This window comes from Pundamilia nyererei, unplaced genomic scaffold, assembly GCF_000239375.1.
Source record: "Pundamilia nyererei isolate P.nyererei 1_Seehausen unplaced genomic scaffold, PunNye1.0 scaffold00059, whole genome shotgun sequence".
Lineage (NCBI taxonomy): Eukaryota > Metazoa > Chordata > Actinopteri > Cichliformes > Cichlidae > Pundamilia > Pundamilia nyererei.
Window position 1 is genome coordinate 254025 of NW_005187460.1, and position 22333 is coordinate 276357.

Here is a 22333-nt window from a genome sequence, read left to right on the forward strand (position 1 = left end):
TCTTCTGTCTTGCAGAAAGTCACACACACACAGCACTCGGCCCCCACCTTGTCTTTCTCTCACCCCCCCCCACAAACACACACACACACACTCTAATACTCTAAAATATGATGGTGTTCAGTTAAACTCTTATGTTTTTTTAACCTTTTACGACTGTAAAACTATGTCATTAAATATCTAAACCCTAATTTCAAAGGGCAAAACTCGCTAAATTGAAATGTTTTTTTGTTGATAGTCAATTATGTTATGATTGTGTTTCACAATTGTATATGTATTTAGATCATTATGACTGTAAGCCAGACTCTTGTGGACCATTGGCCAAGTGTATGCCAGATGGAGGCTGCAATTGTGAGGATGGTTATGAAATCCCCCAAAGCCACCTTCCTACTCCGGCTTCATTTGGTTGTGTTGGTAAGTACGTGAAATTGAAAATAGGTAACTATTCTATATTTCTTGCTTATTCTTATGAAAATAATGTGTAAAACAAAGTGCATCATGTTTTGATCCTGATGTCTTATGCCTAAAAAAATGATCTGGGCCTTACCAGGTTAAAACATTATTTGATCTTTCAAAAGGACAATGCAGAAGCTGCTACTCACAAATCAGAGTCCCTTTATAGATAAAACTTTCTACCCTAAGTTGGGGAAAAAAAAGGTTAACATTTTAAATTATGAGGGAAAAAAAGAGAATATTACATAATAAAGATTTATTCCTTTACTCATTCCTTTTAAGACTTTAAGTGGGATCACAGGTAGGGATATTTGAAATTCTCAAAAATGTGTGGAATGTGCTGGTCAGTTTACCAGCATGCCATGCGATGAAGCAAACTAACTTCTTTAGTAAAAAAGTTGACAGTGTGAGATTGCATTTGCAAACAGCAAAGACTAATCTTTCTTGTAACATCATCCCCTGGATTAGGGTCAATAAAATATGTCCTATAGTATTTGGAAAGGTTAATGAGGATTCGGCTGAGGATATGTTGTCATATCCTTATCTCCATCTTTTATAGATGAGACATCCATAGGCATAGACTTGGATGGAAAACATATTTAAATCCTTGACTTTGCTGTTCTCCCAAACGTCCTTCAAACAGCCTTCAAATTGTTTGCAAATGGTCTTATAATTCAATGCTCACATGGGCAATGACAGTGAGACCTGGAAGGGTGTAATTGGGCAGAACCGCATGCCTGATCTAAACCTGAGTGGTGTTTTGTTATTGGACTTTTGTGCCTTCCACTGTTTGTCCATAACGAACACCATGTTAGAACATAAGGATGTCCATAAGTGCACATGGCACAAAGAACACCCCAGGTCACAGGTCGATGGTCGATTTTGTAATTGTATCATTGGATCTGCAGCCGTATGTTCTGAGCACTCGGATGAAGAGACCGTGCCTTTCACTGATCACCACCTGGTCTTGAGTTGGGTTAGATGGTCGAGGAGAATACTGGACAGACCTGGTACGCGTAAATGCATATTTAGGGTGCTCTGGGAAAGTCTGGGAGAGGCCGCTATCAAAGAGATCTTCAACTCCCACCTCTGGCAGAACTTTCACAGCATTACCAGGACACTGTAGGTAAGGGGGGCCATCAAGCTGATCAAAGAGCTCTGGGTAGAGACCACAAAATTTAGAATGTGGATACAAGTGGCAGAAATGAGCCTTCTCCAAAGGATGGCTGGCCTCTCTCTTGGAGATAGGAACCATGCTGAATGACTTCACAAACAAACTAAAGTAACAATAAATAACTAAAAACAAAAGAAAATAAACTTCACTAAATGTCAATACTGTTAAAGTTTGCAGCTGGCTTGTTATTATTCTTTTTGTCAGATATTGATGAGTGCCAGAGGACTACAGGGATTTGTGGTCCTAACTCAAATTGTAAGAACACCGTCGGGTCATATATATGCACCTGTTTGAATGGTTTCAGTGTAGCAGATCCAACACTGCCACCTGGAACGTCCAATGGATGCACAGGTACCAATAAAAACACAAAATAACAAAATCAATTTTTAATGCAGATTTTAACTTGGTAACTGTGGTATGTTTAGATATTGATGAATGTCTTGCCAATATCTGCGGGCAATATGGGTCCTGCACCAATACAATTGGAAGCTATGTGTGCAACTGCAATGAAGGCTTTCACATTCAATCAGATGCAACCCCTGTTTGCCAAGGTCTGTATTATTATTTATGTCATGTGTTTGGTAGGAAAATCCTTTTGTGTGTTTGAGTGAATATAGCTTGTAGCATAAAGTTCTTTGAGTGATTAACACAATTAGAAAAGCATATTAAGTGTAATTTTCAGTACACAAAGAACATAAATTGAATTTGTTTACATGGACTGTCTTCTTTTCAGATAAGGATGAGTGTCTAACCTCATCTATCTGTGGCCCTGATTCTATCTGCACAAACACACCTGGAGCTTATACCTGTGGGTGTATACCAGGTTACGCACCAACTGATCAATCCAAAGAACCCAGCATGACCAACATATGCACTGGTATTTATAACATATTTACAAAGGCACTAGCTGAAAACTGTAGATATAGGCAAAGAGACTGCAGTTTAATATGAAAAAATGCAGAATATATACAAAAGAAACAGGTTCAGTCTCACAACCTGCCGTAGTATTTTTTGACCTGCAGCTTGAATTTGATTAAATGTGTGTTACAGATATTGATGAGTGTGCTGACCATGTGTTGAACATCTGTGGAGCAAACTGTAACTGCACAAATTCAATTGGATCTTACAACTGTACCTGCCTTACTGGTTATCGAGTGGACAATCCACATGTTATAGCCAGCATTGCTAACCCATGCAATGGTATGTGCTATTCCTATGCTCTTTTGTTTCCAAAAGCAAATAAATATATAATTTCCAAAAAACAAACAAGCAAGAAAAACAGCCCCTTGTGTTTCTCTCACCGCTTTAGATATAGATGAGTGCAGTGAAACTCCTGGACTGTGTGGTAACCAAACTGTGTGTACTAATGCACCAGGCACCTTCTATTGTTCCTGCCCTGATGGATTCTACCCATCAACTGGTGTAATTTGGAAGGCGGGCATCACTTTTTGTAAAAGTGAGCAAAGCTGACTTCAAATACATTTTAGATTTTCAAAAGTGTTTAGAATTTAAATGTATTTTTTTAATTTACTGACAGGCCTTGAAGACATTCTAAATGAAATCAAACCTAATAAGGTAAGACTCGTGGTGATTTATGTTTTAGAGGCTAACTGGCTAACTTTTTAATGCATAACAAAGTTCATTAATAACCCGTTATGTTTCATGATTTTGATTGTAAGTTAGTTCTTTGATAAAGATCACTTTTTCACAGTAATACATTCGACTGTAATTAGACAGTTATACAAAACTTAAATCCCCGTTTTTTAAAGATGCAATCGTGTAGCAAACATAAACTAAACCCAAACGTTAATTTCAGGATAAGACAAAAGAGAGAGCTTTCCTTGAAACCTTGGGTGAAGACCTGAAGAACAATACAGGTGTCCTTTTACCAGATGTGGTACGTAGTTAAAAACGTTAACTTGTAAATGCTACACAACAAATAGGATGTAACGTGATGCACAGAAAACACGGCAGTTATTTTTTATCTAACACAATTTTCTCCGTTCTTGACATCTTTGCAGACAGTTGCAAACTGCTTTTCTACATCTATGGTACTGAAAAGCAAACAGAGTCATAGCTTTATATTTCCAGTTTATTCATTTCATTTGCTTGTTTATTTGTTCATTACAATAACTCAAGTCTTCTGTAGATGGTTTCAGGTGTTGGAACACTTACCAGCACAAGCAAGGTGAGCAGTGAAGGAGACGGGGAGACTGGTAGTGTTATTCTTGGCCTCTCAGAGCAGCTCGTTGTTGCAATGACTCCGTCGACTGAGACGAAAATAAAAAAGGAAGTGCACACTTCAACAGTGGGTAAGACCAAGCTCAACTTTACGCTAATAGGTCAAATTTGAGTTCTTAGTAAATACAAACATAATGAATGCATATCTGTGTTCAAGATTTGAGTCTAGTGGCCATTGGTTCATTGAGCCATGATAGCAAGAGTTCATCCCTCTCTGCCAAGGAATATGAAATGAAAATCAACTTGGAGGATCTAGCTAGGGCCAACAATGGTAAGAGCTTTTTTTTAAAAAATGTTGACTGACACAGGTGCATCAAGATGAATGTGGTTGTTGTTGTTGGGTGTTTTTGTGATGTGACCACTTCCAGGTTCTGTATCAGCCGCCTTTCTGACGCTAGATGGGATGGAGAGCATTCTCAGTCATCAATACTTCAAAACCAAGAATGTGACAGAGATGTACTCAGATGTTTTAACTGCCATAATACCAGGAATAAACACCACCAACCTGACAGAGCCTGTCAACTTTACAATTCAACACAAGGTGTAGCATCAAGATTGTACATATAGAGTGTTGTGAAAGTGTTTGCCCCCTTCCTGTTTTCCTGGATTTTTAGTATGTTTGTCACTTAAATGTTTCAGATCATTAAACAATTATAAATAATAGACAAAGATAATGCAAGTAAACTCAAAATGCAGTGTCTAAGTGTAGGTGTTTGTCATTAAGGAAAAAAAAAGTAATTGCCCCCTAACCCTAATAACTGGCTGGGTCACCCTTAACAGCAACAACTGTGTTGCAATACGTGGCAATGAGTCTTTTACAGCTCCGTGGAGGAATTTTGGCCCACTCGTCTTTGCAGAATTGTTTTCATTCAGCCACATTGGAGGGTTTTTGATCGACAGCGTCTCAATCAGATTAAGGTCAGGAATTGGACTTGGCCACTCCAAAGTCTTAATTTAGTTTTTCTTAAGCTGGAGGTGGACTTGCTGATGTGTTTTGGATAATTTTGAATCATCATCAGCGTGCCTCAGAGTGAGGTCTTGAACAGATGGACGATATTCTCCTTCAGGATATTTTGGTAAACAGCAGAATTCATGGTTTTTCAGATCCTAAGGCACCACAACAACCCCAGATGTAGTGGAACTCAAATCTCATTAGTACACAAAATATTTTCCAAAAAGTCTTCAAGATCATCAAAATGGGCTTTTGGCAAAGGTGAGATGAGCCTTTTGGTCAGAAATGTTTTATTTCTTGAACTCCTCTGTGGATGACATTTTTGCCGAGTCTCTTTCTTATTCTTGAAGCATGAACTCTGACCTTAACTGAGACATGAAGCTTGCAGTTCTTTAATGTTGTTCTGGGTTCTTTTGTGACGTCCTGGATGAGTTGTGAATGTGCTCTTGGAGTAATTTTGGTAGCCCAGTCACTCCAGAGGGAAGCCAGGAAGCTTTCCAGACTCATAGCTATCAGTGACTTTGTTTCTCCATTGTTTCTTTAGATCGTGGTATGATGTCTTTCTCTCTTTGTCCAATATTAACATTTGTGTTTAATATGCGGATCGCGGATACAAGCGGCCTCCTCCGAAGGGTGGCTGGCCTCTCCCTTAGAGATAGGGTGAGAAGTTCGGCCATCCGGGAGGGGCTCAGAGTAGAGCAGCTGCTCCACATCGAAAGGAGCCAGCTGAGGTGGTTCGGGCATCTGACAAGGATGCCTCCTGGGTGAGGTGTTCCAGGCATGTCCCACCGGGAGGAGGCCCCGGGGCAGACCCAGGACATGCTGGAGAGATTATATCTCTCGGCTGGCCTGGGAACGCCTTGGTATTCCCCCGGATAAGCTGGAGGAGGTGGCTGGGGAGAGGGAGGTCTGGGCCTCTTTGCTTAGGCTGCTGCCCCCGCGACCCGGCCCCGGACAAAGCGGATGAAAATGGATGGATGGATGGATGGTGTTTAACTCATTCACTGCCATTGACGTCTATAGCCGTCAATGGCAGTGAATGAGTCAATGGGTTTAACTCATTCACTGCCAATGGCTGGCAGTGAATGAGTTAATATGCAAGACACCAGGAAATCAGGAAGGGGGCAAACACTTTTCACACCACTGCATGTATTGAAAAAGAATCAGACTTTTTATTCTTGCCTTTGCCTATTTTGTTTGTTTTTTTTAGGAAGTACCAGAAAATGGAATGGTCACTTGTGTGTACTGGGAAGCCGGAGAAGCCGAAGGTGGACAAAATGGAGAGACGATGCGTTGGTCAGAAGAGGGTTGCTGGGTTGCATACTCTCACAAAAACTACACTGTTTGTAGCTGCTCACACCTTTCTACCTTTGCTCTCATAATGCAGATTGGGGAGGTATGTCAGTTACATGTTGGTAAGGTTGAAGTCTTATTACTTACAGGACTTAACATACTTGTACATTTTTCAGATTTGATTAAAACTCCACAATTTGACAAATGGAAACATGCAGTGTATATAAGCGGTTAAATCCCTTTTTACATTTTAAGTGGAAGAAATTTTTTTTTGTAATCAGTCAAAATTTCTGTAGAACTTTAATTCGGTATTCTGTCAAACTGCTTTGTCAACAAGTATAGTACACTTTACATACCCAGTTTTAGACAGTTTATCCCACACTTCTTGGCATATGCAGAATTAGAAAGAGACACAACATTTCACTAGCAGGGACCACTCCCTTGGTAACGATGAGCAATGAGGGATGAAGGAGTGTGATTAGTGCTGCGGTTTGGGGAAGGCCTTGAAGGGGTCTGGCAATGGCTCTCGGGCCGGGCAGAACCCCCTGTACTAACGAGAAATAAAGGGAGGAAAGGAAGAGAGGAGAGGAGAAGAGAGGAAAGAAAAAAGGAAGGGGGGGGGCATGAAAACGAGAACAGCAGGTATTGGAGAAGGGGGGCTTTTATAGCCTGAGGCCAGAGGGGGCGCTCCTGAAATTCAGATGATATCTCAACAAAAATTGCTCTTAAAAAATCTCCTGGATCTTAGACATTTGTCAGCTTTAAAGCATTTCAATAAGCCAATGAGTCAAGCACAGTTATAGCCAAATTTACATCCATTTTCATCAGTATCCATGTATCTCATTTTCAGCCTGTGCCACAGAATGACTTCTTAGAGTGGCTGAACCGGATATGTGTGATTATTGGACTATTCTTCTTGGCTTTGGCCATCTTTACCTTCCTTCTGTGCAGCTGGAATCCCAAAATTAACAACACAGCCCGTCTCCACCTCTGCCTCAACCTGTTTTTTTCACAACTGCTCTTGTTGTGGAATGACAAATACACTGATAATAAGGTACAATGTGGCTAAACTCCAAGAATTATCAAAAGATTATCTATTGTGTTCCAATTGTCCATAAAGCTTAAACATATTTATCTGTCTCTACAGCTGGCCTGCACTGTCATGGCAGGGCTTCTCCACTTCTTTATTGTTGCCAGTTTTGTGTGGATGTTGCTGGAGGCACTACAGCTCCACTTGTTAGTACGGAAGCTCTCCCAGGTGAAAGTCATTCAAAGAGATGGCCTCCCCAGGCCTCTTCTCTATCTGATTGGCTATGGTGTTCCATTTGTGATTGTCGGTGTTTCGGCACTGATGTATTCTGGTGGATATGGACGTACTGAGGCTAATGTGTAAGTCAGACACAGTGTAATGCACTGATTTATGCATTAAATCCTTTTATTACTAAATGTACAAGACTGGATAATGGTCTCTGATGTGCGTTTGAATTGCAGATGCTGGCTGTCAGAAAAACGAAACTTCAAATGGGCTTTAACAGGGCCAGTGATAGCGATCCTTGCTGTGTGTCTATTTTTGTGTTAGAACTGTATTACACATTACATTTTTTTTCTTAAAATGATAATTTGTCTCAAAATTAAATTATAAATCTGATTATTTTATCAGATGAATTGCTACCTGTTTGGTGCAACTTTATGGAGTCTGCGGCCCACCTTGGCTAACATAAAAAGTGATATCTCTCAGTCCAAAGATACAAAGTAAGTTTGAGGTTTATTTAAAAAGCAAGTTCAAATTCTGAGTAATCATTAAGATTTTTGTGCAGCTTTTAAAAAAAAATGTCACTCAGTAGAGACTCCAGACTAAGTGCGATTTCCATTCTGATTCTGATTATTTGCTAAATGACAACACAGATTTTTCCCTATTTCAACTACAATTGACATTATATAGAAAGAATAATCAACTTTTTTCAATGCAAAATATTATTTGCATAATAAAAAATAAATAAATAGATAAATAAACTTTTGCTCCAAACTGAGTAAGTTACAGGATTTTCTCTTTCAAGCATGCTAATAATTGAATAGAAATCAGCTGCTGTATACCTTTATATCAGACACTTGCATCATTTTCCCATATACTTATGAATTCCCCGGATGAGAGGACATCAATCCTTTTCCCTTTTTTCTCACCTGTCTGTAATTTTCCTTTCACAGCTCTCGCCTGACTCTCTTACTTGTGGTTGGTTCTGAGCTCTGAATAGTTTAGCTTGACTCACTTTTCATTTGTTGGCTAATTTTTAAAAAGTACAGAATTAAGTGTTTGATCAGGTTGGTCATAACAAACATTTTCTGTGGTCGTTTACTTTGGCGAACTTTGTGTCTTCACTCGTGGTGGGGAGTTTCCATGCTGACAACTTGTTGGCATGCGCCTGTGAGTGTGCGCACAACTATTTGCATGCGTTCCCATGTGCAAGTAAATCGTTTTTTATTTGTGCACCGTGAGTGTGTAGAAATAATAGTTTGTAACAATTTGCTCATGAAATGTATGCGCAAGACCAGCCAGTCCCCCTTCTGGACCAGAGAAGACTGGAAATCGGGAGATACCTTTCCCATGCCAGACAATCAGTTTATCTCTAGAGACTAAATATGTCTTCCTGTTTGATTATAAGTGCAGTTACAGTAGAGAAATGAATTCATTGAGCATACTGACTTTTTTATTTAACATCCTGCTCCAATGTTTTGTAAAGAACTGTAAAAACCTTCTGTTGTTCTGTTTGCAGGTTGATTTTGTTCAAGATATTGGCCCAGTTTGTTATACTTGGCTGTACCTGGATTCTTGGCCTGTACCAGACAAACCTGTTCTTTCAGGTTGCTTTTATAGTTCTGAACTCCCAGCAGGGTACTTTTCTCTACATTGTCCACTGTGTCCTCAACAAGGAGGTAGACTCGTTATACCAGTGTTTCTTAACATTTTTCTTACATACTGTATGTCAAACTTTTTATAATTCATTCTTTATATTATTCCTGAGTTCAATTCTACCATCAGGCTGGGGTCTTTCTGTGTGGAGTTTGCATGTTCTCCCCCTGTTTGCGTGGGTTCTCTCCGGGTACTCCGGCTTCCTCCCACCATCCAAAGACATGCACTTAGTGGGAATAGGTTAATTGAGTAATCTAAATTGCCCATAGGTGTGAATGCGGAGTGAATGTGAGTGTGAATGGTTGTCTGTCTCTTTGTGTTAGCCCTGCGACAGCCTGCGACCTGTCCAGGGTGTACCCTGCCTCTCACCCTACGACAGCTGGGATAGTCTCCAGCACACCCCGCGACCCTGAAAAGGATAAGCGGAAGCGAATAGATGTATTCTTTATAAGAGAAAAAAAAATTAAGTTAAAATGTAGTTAAATAAAAGCCAATCTCTGCCCCACTAGCAATGGCTCTGTGGCTTTATGGATCTATCTATAGGGAATGCACCACATTAAACACCTGTTTAATAATGACCAGCTCTGTGATTTAACATCATCTCTAGTTAAAACATATTGGTAGTATTTTTTATGAGTTTTATAGTGAGAGTTATTTCATTTATTTTTCAAAATGTGCATTTATTTCATATTCTAGATTAGAGATGAGTATGTCAAATGGCTGACCTGTTCTTTCAACAAGACCAGAGAAGGCGGCTCAGTGGTAAGTTTTGCATAGCAGTCACTTGACCAATAAGACTTTTTAAATTTAAAAGCTAACCTGTGTTGCAAATGTGAGCGCATAAAGTGTTGCTTTGCTTGTAATACATTTAAACCTTTTGTAACATTTTTTTTAGTTTTTCTAAAGTATCTGCACTACTTTTTGACAGAGAAATGCACCATCAGTGTCCGAGGACTTGGACATCCCTCAAGAGCACAGAGGGTGATGTTGATAAATAAGTGAAGGAAAAGATGGAAATGGAAGATTTATATACTTTTCTGCTGGCAACTGTTTACTTTCTTGTCAAATATTTGAATTTGTACTGTGAATCAACCTTATAAGTTCTTTCTGTCATGAAAAAATAGTGCATTTTATGTAATACTTGTTTAAACTTATTTAGAAAGTGTTTTAAACTACTACTTGCTGATTAAATGTCCCAAGTGTTTCTCCCAAATGTTCAACTTTACTTTGAAAAGGTTATGGCCAGATATAGGTGCGCCCAAATCATACATCAGATCTTGGGTTTCACAACCAGTTATTAGGGCTAGAGGACAATAACTTTTTCCACACAGGGTCAGGAGGGTTTGGACAGCATTTTTTCCTTAATAAATCTAGTTGTTAAGAAAACATTTGCTTACTTAAGTTTTAGTTTTGCTTATTTAAAGTTGCTTGATGACGATTGATCAGCAATTGACCAATGATTGATTCAGTGGTTGGAGTCAACTATTGTACAAGTGGCTTGTAATGCACAGTTTTACAAGACACAATAAACTGCTGTTAATGCTATTAAAGTGGTTGCTTGTGGGATTTACATACTGCTTAATTTGACTCAATAAAGTCACCTGACACCCAAAGTTCTGTTTTTTTGTCACTGTTTAAATGACTTTAAAGTAAATACATTATTTACTTTCATTTAGAATTTAGGAGGAAGAAAGTTGGTCACTAATTATCAATGTCTCATAATAAATGGTAAATGGACTGGTTCTTATATAGCGCTTTTCCACTCTTCTGAGCACTCAAAGCACTTTACACAACTTGTGCATTCACCCATTCACACAAGCATAACTGACATTCATACACATTCATACTCTGATGAATGCATCGGAGAGCAATTTTGGGTTAGTATCTTGCCCAAGGATATTTGGCATGCAGACTAGGGGAAGCCGGGAATCGAACCACCAACCTTCCGATCAGTAGATGACCTGCTCTACCACCTGAGCTACAGCCACCCATTTGTAAATAAGGTTTACAAATGGGTGCCTTTTTGGCATGAGGATAGGAAGGAGTCTTGCCCTTTTTACAGGCCTGAAATACAGCCCCCCTGAAGCACAGTATGGCTACATTTTTCATGCAGGTGCCATGATTACTGCAGCTTGATGAGAGCAAACAGTAGGGCACTGGTGGAGGGCAGCCTGAAGGAGGAGTAGTTGGTAATGTAAAGCAAATGCAGGCACTGATCGTGTACATATGAATTAGAATACACAAAACACTGAAACGGTTCGTTTCGAAGTAGGAGTGAGCTCTGATGCAGGTTTTGACTGAAAGCTTGAAATGTTTTGGGGTTTTTTTTGTGTGAAAGGACAAATATTCAATAGATCAGAAATACGAGATGGCCTACAGAAAAAAAAGTAGGACAAGCAGGACAGCCCCTATTTTTTTAATTTCACAAATGAAATAGCTATTTGATCAATTTTGAAGTGTCCTTTAAAAGTCCTTAGTCTCTAAATTGATTTGGTCCAGATTTTACAGGATTCGTTTTGGGAATTTTAAGTATAACTGTGTTCATTGTCTTTGAGATCTGAGAAAGGAACTAAAGAAAAGAATAAATGCTTCACAAACCTGAAAACACTTTTTCACAAACGTGAAAAAGACAACATAAAAATCCCGCAGTCAACAGTGTATGTTTCTTTCCTAGGTCCTTAACATAGTCAACACAAGTTGGTGAATTTGCATTGCTTTTTGCATTCACATAATGCTTTTAAAAGCAATATTTGGGTGTTGTTCATGTTTTACAATGTGAACATTCAGAACAGATCTGGAGACTTGACTTGACTTGTCACTATGGACTGTGTCTTGTCACTTTTTCTGGGTAAGTGAATTTGACAGAGAAAATAATTTTAAAGGTATTAAATTGATGTCAGTGCTAATTTTAATGAGAAAACTAGATTATTAAGATGGAACAAATTTTTAGTTTAGATTCTGGATTCAAAGACACATATTTCTAATCAAATAATGGTAAATTTTAAACAGTTACTATGACTTTAGGTAGCATTTCACAAAGATATGTGTAAATTTCAGTCAATGTTTACAATACTTTAATCGCAAAAGTTGTAGTTTTTGGTTTTAGCTGTTGAAAAATCACCTTTTAAAGCAATGAAAACTAGTTCATTCACCAGTATTTTTCCCTTTGGTAGGTTTGTTTATCATACCTGTCTCTTGTGATTTTCCTCCTGGTATGTAAGATTTTCTGCTACAGCAAATACTAAAAAACCCACAGCAAATCCTCCAAAAACGTGTAAAATAACTACTATGATACCAATGCTTGCTTGTTATTTGCAGGTTCTTGTGATGGATACATTGAGATAGATGAACCATGGCGGAACCGAGCCTTTGCATCTACCCCTTTTACTGGTTATTCCCAAAATGATGCCGATTTTCTTGGCAAATGGTTGCGCTTTACGGGGATCGGTGGAGACACAGTTGTTACATCCTGTCTAACAGTCCAAACTGGTGCTACACTTGTCCCCATTTTTATACCATTTCCCTTACCAACTAATTTGTCTCTGTATCCGACAAATGGGACTGCAAAAGGGTGTAATGAAAATAGTTTTTTAGTGAGTGTGGCCCTCTGTCCAGGAGAATTCTATGTGTATAAACCAGAGGATCCCCTCCCAGCTCCCGACATGGTATATGTAACTTGTGAGTATAAACATTTTTTGTGTGTATAATTTTAATTTGAAGTTTTATTGGTTTAAAGAATTGTGTGAAATGTACATGATGTGTTTAAATTTGTATTTTACAGGCAACATCTTACGAGCAAACGTTACTTACAAAATACACAAAATACGAAATAAAAGTTTCGAAACATCAATTCTCATTTGGAAAATTAAGGAACATTTTCAAACTTTATGTAACGCCAGAACTGCCATTAGTGATATTTGATAGGCAAATAATGCAAAACGTCTTTATAATAATAATAATAATAATAATAATAATAATAATAATAATAATATAAGCCCAAAATGCATCTGAAAATGATGATGATGATTTAAATTACAAAAAAATGCTGTCAAAACCAGCATGGCCGTGTGTAAAAAAGCCAATGCCTCCTAAATGTAATAACTGGTTTTGCCCCCTTTGGCAGCAAGAACTGCAAGTTTTAATTCAGCTACACTGTAGATGGTTTTCAGCTAAAACCTGTTTAGGTCACCAAAAGCATTTCAGTCTGATTCTGGACTTTGATTCACCCATTCCATTGGTTTTGGTATGTTTTGAGCCATTCAGAGGTGATTATGGTGGTGTTTTTTGGATTATTGTCCTGCTGCAACTCAAGTGAGCAAAGCAGCCCCGGACCACCACACTACCACCACTGTATTTGACTCAAACTAGGATCACATTTTCTGAATTCTGTGTTAGTTTTATGCTAGAATAAGCCTCAAACCTTACAAAACGTTCAACATTTGTCTCATCAGTCAACAGAATATTTCCTCAAAGACTTCGAGGGTTAATCAAAAATGTTTTTAACAAATGTAAGACGAACCTTTCTGTTTTGCTCAGTAGTGGTTTTCTCCTTGAAACTCTCACATTTTTGCTCAGTCTCTTTCTTATTGTTGGATCATGACTGGGATCTTAACTGAAATTAAGTGTGTAGTGCAGGTCTTTAGATGTTGTTGTGTTTTCACTTGTGAACCCCACGATGAGCTGTTGATGCTCTCTTGGAGTAATTTTGGGACCCTGGATTTTTCCAGGGAAGGTTTCTAGATAATGGCTGTCACTTAAGTTCCAAAGTCTTAGAAATGTCTTTGTAAACCTTTCCAGGCTGATACATGTCAATTACATTGTTTCTTAGCTGCATGATATGTAGCTTTTAGAGAGTTTTTAGCCTATTTCACTTTGTAAGACAAGTGATTTTATGGTTCAAGAGTTTTGGCAGTAATTGGATCCAGGCATAGCTAATGGAACTGAACTTAGCTTTTACAAAAGATCCGGTTAACTGTTAATACCTGTGAATTCATGACTTAATAAAGGGAGGAAATGCTTCAAATAGGGCCAGGAAGGTTTGGATTACTTTTTTTTCTCTTAATAAATTAACTGATTATTTCAGAATTTTATATTTTATTAATCTGTGTTAAAATAAGTTTTTACTTTTATTAACTTGTTTGATGCTCCAAAAAGATTTAAGCATTTTCAAAGACTGATTCAATTACTTATTATCTTTGTCTTGTGAGTGTATGCCTTGTGTTGATGAATTTCTTCACTCACAAAAAATATTTTGTGATGGATACAACCTAAAAGAGTCTGGGAGTAAACTACATTGACAAAGTAATAGGCATCTTTCCACTGAGATGCAGTTACACAATATTTTTTAAGCAAATATAATACTGAAATAACAATAAAAAAAAAACAAGTTACACAGAATAGAACAGAAAAATCAAATATTAGATTAAAACAGACGTATTCTTTGATGTAGGTGTTTGTATTGGTGCTGTATGGGAAAAAACATCATTTGCATTCTTAAAAAGATGGCTACACTAAACTTCATTTGATTAGGCCGCAGTATTTTGAAAACTAGTAAAGATGTGAAACAACTTGCCAGCTATGAACTGTTTTGTGTTTCGCACAAGCAAGTAACATGTCTGTTACAATATCATACTCATTCATTTTTATGAGCAATGCATGCTGCATTCATGATTTTTTTCTTAATATAAATAATATATATAATATTATTATTTATCCTAATATATAAAATAAAAAATATATTATTTATTGGGAATATTATATTATTCATAATATTGAACATGTACCATGATTTTATATCTATTTAGATCATAGTAAGTGTACTGAAAAGTCTTGTGGACCATTGGGTAATTGCACAGCAGTTGGGGGATGCATTTGCAATGATGGATATGAAATGCCTCCAGACGACCCGCCTACTTCAACATCATATGGCTGTATTGGTAAGAAATTATAGTACATTAAAAACAAGATGTTATTTTCAAAACAGCAATATTTATATATATTTTTTATATTACGATCAATATGAAAATACATAATTTTCAAGATCGTTACAGAAATCTAGACCTATAATGTTTACACCAGTAATTGTAAAAGCTGTTATTTATAAACAGACACTCAGAAGCAAGTGCATCATCTGGACTAATATGTTTTTAAAGTTTGCAATTTGCTAATTGTATATCATCTTACCAGATATCAATGAGTGCACAAGGACTAAAGGAATTTGTGGTTATAATACCAACTGTTACAATACAGTTGGGTCATACAGTTGTAACTGTTGGGAAGGATTTCAACTACCAAAGCCAATACCAAAACTTAAACTGACCCCTGGCTGTGAAGGTACAAATCAAACAAACAAACACAGAAATAATCCTGTTTAGTTTGTTTTATATTCACTTTTTAATTGTTCTTTGTGTAGATATTGATGAATGTCTTAGTGGTGTCTGTGGGCCATACGGGACCTGCTACAACACCATAGGAAGTTTTGTGTGCAACTGCTCTAAAGGATTTAGGGCTGATTATAAGATGTTCCCTATTTGCCAAGGTCTGTATTGCACGTTACAATATTCTATCAAGTGAACTTCATTGGACTGTTCATATTACTGTTAATTACTGAGTGTGACAACAGAATATTTGTATGCATAATATATTAAGAGTTGTATGAGTTTCTGTGAAAGGGTGGTTTGTACTTTTACAACTTTAAAATGCAGTGTGATAAGAACTAGCTGTAACTTTCTAACTTCAGATGTTGATGAGTGTTACAACTCAACGATATGTGGTCCATATTCTATCTGCGAAAACCTGCCTGGAAATTACTCCTGTAGCTGTAAGGTGGGTTTTGAACCAATGGATAAAACTAAGCAACCCAATGAGACCAACGTCTGTATTGGTATGTGGAAATTGATTTATTTATATTTGAAGTCACTTGTGTTTGCTCTCTCTCTCTGTCTCTGTGTTTCCCTGCTATTTCAAAAGTATTTATGTGACCACTACAATGTCACAAGATTGTTATACTGAGTAAAGAAAGGCCTAGGCTGACAAAATACATTAAATCACAGGGTCATTGCTGTTTTAGTGTCAGAAGGATGAATTAATGATGAACTATCAAAGTGTTCAATGAAGCACTGGCAATGTCATGGCTTGGCTAAAATCATACAGACTTTTTTTTTTTAAAAAGTCAAGACGGAACACATTGTCACAAAATGTGGAAACTATGCAAAGATTAAATTTAATCTATTATAATAAATAAAACATGAAAACATACTATCCAGATTTGGCATTGCTAGCACAATTTAGCTGCACAACCTGTCCTTGTTAGATTTGAAACTAACAGAATAGCCTCTTTTCCATTATTACCTAATCGGACAGACTAACCAAGATTCCTCCAAATATGCGTTTATTGTTGTCATAGAAACATGTCCAGGCATCCGCTGATGTAATTTTTGTTTCTCAGAAAAGAATATATGGCTTCTTTTGTTGATAACATATATTTTTTTAATTCATGTACTTCAACAGATATTAATGAGTGTATCCTACCAGTGTGTAGTACATGTATAGACATCTGCGGACCAGATTGTAACTGCTCAAATGCAATTGGATCTTACTTGTGCACCTGTATCCCTGGTTATCGGATTAACAACCCAGACTTTATAGCCAGCTATGATAACCCATGCAGAGGTTTGTGCTCTTGTTTAGTGTTTTGACATATAGCAGCTCAAATATGATTAAATGCAGCAGTTTGACTAAATGATCAATTAAAAACAGATTGCCTTGCATGTGTGTGTGTGTGTGTGTGTGTGTGTGTGCTCTCTATACTGCAGATATTGACGAATGCACTGAGACACCCGGTATATGTGGTAAAATGACTGTGTGCACTAATGTACCGGGTACCTTTTACTGTTCCTGCCCCGATGGATTGTTCCCCACAACTGGAATCGTTGCCTGGATATTGAATGTCACATATTGTCAAAGTGAGTCAGTTTCAACCATAATTTTGAATTGTTTTAAGGTTATTTATTTGGTTTGAGGGAGCATTTGATGTTCACATTTTTAATTTACTGACAGGCGTTGAAGATGCTCTAAATAAAGTTCCAGTCAAAGAGGTGAGACCCATCGAAATATTTACCTTTTAAAGGTGCCTTATTTTTTTTGTCACCAATGCATAACAATGTTTAAACCAATGTTTAGCTCCATTCAAATAAAGCAACAGGAAATTAAACCATGACAATTACCAGACAGTGCTTTGTAATAAATGAATACTAATACTGCACATTCAATGCAGGGTCTGACAAAAGAAATATCATTCATCAGCAATATGCAAGATGACCTGAAAAACAATACAGGTGCCTTCATACCAGAAGCGGTATGTAGTTCAAAAGTGATGCTTGTAAGCCAGAGTGTGCTTTGTTATATATTCAGATATTTGTAACTAAAAATAATATGTTATGTGATGTACTGAGTAAACCACAGTACATTTTATCTAACGCCTTTTTCTCTTTTCTTCATAATGTGTTTGCAGACGGTAGCCAACAGCTTTGCTGCATCTATGGTACTTAATGTCCAGCCAAAGAAAACCTACCATATTCCATGTCTGTATTTACATTTATGTGTTTCACTGATTAAAATGATTTACATTTTTGCAGGCCGTGTCCGGTGTTGGACCACGAGCCACACAAAGCAAGGTGAGTAGTGAAGGAGATCGGGAGACGGGCAACGCAATTCTTGACCTTTCAGAGTATATCGTTGTTGCAATGACTCCACATACCGAAAACCAAACCAAAAAGGAAGTGCACTCTTCGACAGTGGGTAAGTTAAATTCTAATATTTTGCAGCTTGACTATATTTAAAATTACTGTTGGTATGAATTGACTGATTGTTATCTATTTGTAAGATCTGAGCCTGCTCGCCATTGGTCCAGGAAGTAAGGATAACTGGAATACCTCCCTCTCTGCTAATGGAAATACCATGGACTTCAACTTGCAGGCTATAGCTCGTGCTAACAATGGTGAGAGAGTATTTTAAAAATTAAATATATTGACAAATCCAAAATGTTTTTATTTAACGAATGGTTTTCAATTTCTTTTGTGATGCGAAAACTCCCAGGATCTGCAACAGCTGCTTTTATGACACTGAATGGGATGGAGAGTCTTCTCAGTCATCAGTATTTCCAAACAGAGAAAAAGACAGATATGTGTTCGGATGTTATCACAGCCATAATACCAGTTAATAACACTAACCTCACAGAGCCTGTCAACTTTACTATCTACCATAGGAAGGTACAGCTGCAGAATCTCAACTCTACATCTATTAATGCAGAGGGATACAGACTTTTAATGTTTCTTCTTTGCTTTTTCAGGAAGTACCAGAAACAGGAACAGTCAGTTGTGTTTACTGGAAAACCACAGAAACTGTAGAAGGAAAGTCTATGAGCTGGTCAGAGGAAGGCTGCTGGGTTGCATTCTCTAATGAAAACTATACAATCTGCAGCTGTTCTCACCTTTCTACATTCGCCCTGATCATGCAGATTGGGGAGGTATATATTTTTTTCTTCTTCTTTTTTGATGAACTTATTATTAATTTGATTTTGAGTGGTGGATGCACAGACTTTGTCTTTTCTTCACTTCATTGTGTTGTAGAAGTAATTTAATTAGATAAAATAACTCTTTTTTTCTATTAGCAAACACTGAGTGACTCAGAATGGCAATACGTAGGGAAAAATTCTTGTAAACCCAAAAACTGTTATAAAAATTTTAGAAATTGAATACGGTACTTTGTGGAAACTCCCTTGGCCACAAACAATCTCCTTAGCTAGTGTATAAAAACTTGGTACAGGTTGATTTAGCCAGTTTATAACATTCTTTCCAGAAGTAATTATGGTCTGTGTGTCTGGGAGCTGAAGGGTTGTCAGCGGTTTGTCCCAAAGCCAACTGTGAAGGGACCTGAATAGTTACTTGCATACTAAGAAAAATATGCAGTAAGGTCATTTTAATCACAATCTTCATGTCTCATTTTCAGCCTACACCATCAAATCCTTTTTTAGAGTGGCTGAACCGGGTATGTGTGATTATTGGACTATTCTTCTTGGCTTTGGCCATCTTTACCTTCCTTCTGTGCAGCTGGAATCCCAAAATTAACAACACAGCCCGTCTCCACCTCTGCCTCAACCTGTTTTTTTCACAACTGCTCTTGTTGTGGAATGACAAATACACTGATAATAAGGTACAATGTGGCTAAACTCCAAGAATTATCAGAAGATTATCTATTGTGTTCCAATTGTCCATAAAGCTTAAATGTATTTATCTGTCTCTACAGCTGGCGTGCACTGTCATGGCAGGGCTTCTCCACTTCTTAATTGTTGCCAGTTTTGTGTGGATGTTGCTGGAGGCACTACAGCTCCACTTGTTAGTACGGAAGCTCTCCCAGGTGCAAGTCATCCGACGAGATGGCCTCCCCAGGCCAATTCTCTACCTTGTTGGCTATGGTGTTCCATTTGTAATAGTGGGTGTTTCTGCACTAATTTACTCTGATGGATATGGTGTTACCTCCTCAAATGTGTGCGTAACACATAATTATTTTCACATTTTCCCATGTGATCAATGTTTTTCTAGAACAGGTTTGCTTGATTGATTATTTATTTACTTGTTTACATGATTCTTTTGCAGATGCTTTCTCTCTACAAAGCGGAATTTCAACTGGGCTTTAACGGGACCTATTATTGCTGTCCTAGCAGTGAGTACATTGAGTATTTGCAGCTGCGTATTGAGTGTTTAACATCCTCATGTGTATATGTATAACTACATGACTGTAGTTAGCTGTCATGTTAGGCCTTGGACATTTAACTTCTGTTGGACAAATGGTTTGTATTTGGCCCATGAAATGTAGGATTGGGTATAGGATTATATTTAAAGCACTGCCGTGCCAAATTGGATTGACAACTTATTGTAATGGAACTGAAGCAATAATTTATAATTAAAAGTCTGTGTTATCTAGTCTGTGGCAGGCTTCTTTTTACTTTGTACACCTAGCAAATATTGCTGTTTGTTTATTTCTCAAAGATCAACTGGTTATTGTTCCTTGCTACTCTCTGGAGTCTGAGACCCACTTTGGCCAACATGAAGAGTGATGTTTCTCAATCCAAAGACACCAGGTTTGAACATTCATGTACTGTTTTCACTGAGGTGACAATGAAAGTGGCACCTGCATGTAAGTGCTAATGCACAATTTGTGACTTACGTACATGTCTTTATAGTGGAACTCATTGTAATGTTAAGGTGAAGGATGGCTTTGGATAAATGAGCTGAAATAAGATGAAACACAGAAAATAAGGACATGTTTTCTGTGTATGAATGTAAACACAAATAATGGTAAAAAAATATATTGTGCTCTTTGTTTTTCAGGTTGATTATTTTCAAAATCGTGGCACAGTTTGTCATACTGGGCTGTACATGGATTCTGGGCCTGTACCAGTCAAACCTTTTCTTCCAGGTCCTCTTCATCATCCTCAACTCCCAGCAGGGCACATTCCTGTACATCGTACACTGTCTGCTAAACAAGGAGGTAGACCTTAGCTTGAGCTATGCTCTTATTACATTTTGCTCTTTCACAACCTCTCATTTAAATGTTCACACTAGGCCAATAGTAACACAATGAAGGGAGCATAAAGTAAGTTTGTGGTTATTCGCTAAAAAAAAAGATCTGCTGGTTTCTCCTTTACTGTGTTTTACAAATTTTAAGAAGTACAATGTTCACAGTGTAACAATGATTATGGTTGTAAAGCTTTACATGGACTCTTCAGTACGGAGCTATTATACTGTACTGAAACTGTCTTTACCAGGTGCGAGAGGAATACATTAAATGGCTGACATGCTCTATTGGAAAAGAGGCAGCTGAGGTAAGTCTTGTGAAAAACATCGAGTCCTGTCACTTTTAATCTCAGTCAGATCAGCTCTTAGCCCAGCTGTTTCTAACAAATGAATGTATTTCAGGAAAAAGATGTGGGTTCGGTCACCGAAGATTTCGACAAGCCTGAGAACCAAAACAATGAAGGGAAGAAGGACCACTGATCCAATGAAGTGAGCAACGCTAAAACAGACAACGCTATATGTATCGAGTTATTATCCGTGCTTTTTCTTAATTCCATTTTATTGTGTCTAGAAAGTTAACGGTAGCATAGCATATTAGCTTATTAGCTTAGCATATTGAGGGCCCTAGCTTGCTATTTTAACTGCTAAAGAAAAATATATTTTTAATTAAACCTGAATGCAGTGACTGCTAAAGTAATGCTCTTTCACAAGCATTTCTAGGTGTGTTTAAGTTTTATTAGTTGTATGTTACTGTACTAGCTGTGCTATATTACAACAGTACATGTCATGTTAACACCATCAGTTAGGCCTGTTATTATTATGCTGTATAAATTTGAAATGTAGCTAATGTAGCTAATGTAGCTAACGTAGCGGTAGAATACCATAAGTCTGACAGCCATACTGATTTTCTCACTCACTGACTAAACAGACCATCTCTGTACCTAATTTGCTTGGGTCTGGGAGCTTTCGCAAACATCTTGCTACTCACACCCTCAGAGAGTCAGGCTTGAAAAAACAAAACCTCCTACAAATAAAAACATGTGCTTCTCAGTTTATTCTTTCTTGTGTTATTTGCATTTTATTTACGTGGTGTATGAGACACTTTGACGTAGCTTAAACTTTACAAGACAAATTCGAGGGATGTACAAAGCCAAGCATACTTTGTGATTTACATCAGCATTTAGCTTGCACACTATTTCAGAAAAATCCCTTACAGGACAGAAACAAACTATTAAACTTGAATTAAGAAATTAAAAAAAAAAAAGAAATAAAAGGAGTGCAGGGATAAATCGTGTTTAATATGGTTTGCTGTAATGTCTGTCATTTATCAGAACATGCATGTAACCCTGAAAGAAAGTAACTTTTACTACCCTTCAGTTTCCTTAGGATAGATAAGGTATCACATCCTTGGTTCATCATTAGTGCTTCCTTTCTTTAGGGAGAATAACCATTAATTTGTAACATTAGGGCCATGTTACCCAGATCGTCAGTTATTTATTTGGGATTCACATTTATTGTAGATGATTGCATTTGTTGCTGTTTGCCTCTTATCATAATTGGGAAAAAATAAAGTGCTGATGATATTCCTTGCATTGGAGATTTACAACAACATACCTTACTTTTTGTGGTAAATTACAACACTCAGGATTCACTCTTGGATAATTTGGGTTCCCAGGAAATCTAATATCTGATTATACCTGCACTTGTAGACTAAAACTTTTACAGTACACAGATATCAT

At 37.5% G+C, this 22333-nt stretch overlaps 1 protein-coding gene across 1 annotated transcript; it reads left to right on the plus strand.

Annotated features, from left to right (window-relative positions):
* The first annotated feature begins 14908 nt into the window (after positions 1-14908).
* LOC102196266 (adhesion G protein-coupled receptor E2-like) lies at positions 14909-21208 on the plus strand. The gene is made up of 15 exons (XM_013911231.1): positions 14909-14954; positions 15205-15282; positions 15431-15556; positions 15758-15843; positions 17531-17560; positions 17655-17817; positions 17903-18016; positions 18115-18287; positions 18368-18388; positions 19324-19565; positions 19674-19740; positions 20067-20158; positions 20409-20568; positions 20846-20902; positions 20997-21208. The coding sequence occupies exons 1-15, from the start codon at positions 14909-14911 to the stop codon at positions 21072-21074; spliced, it is 1533 nt and encodes a 510-aa protein (XP_013766685.1). The 3' UTR covers positions 21075-21208.
* Positions 21209-22333: the final 1125 nt, after the last annotated feature.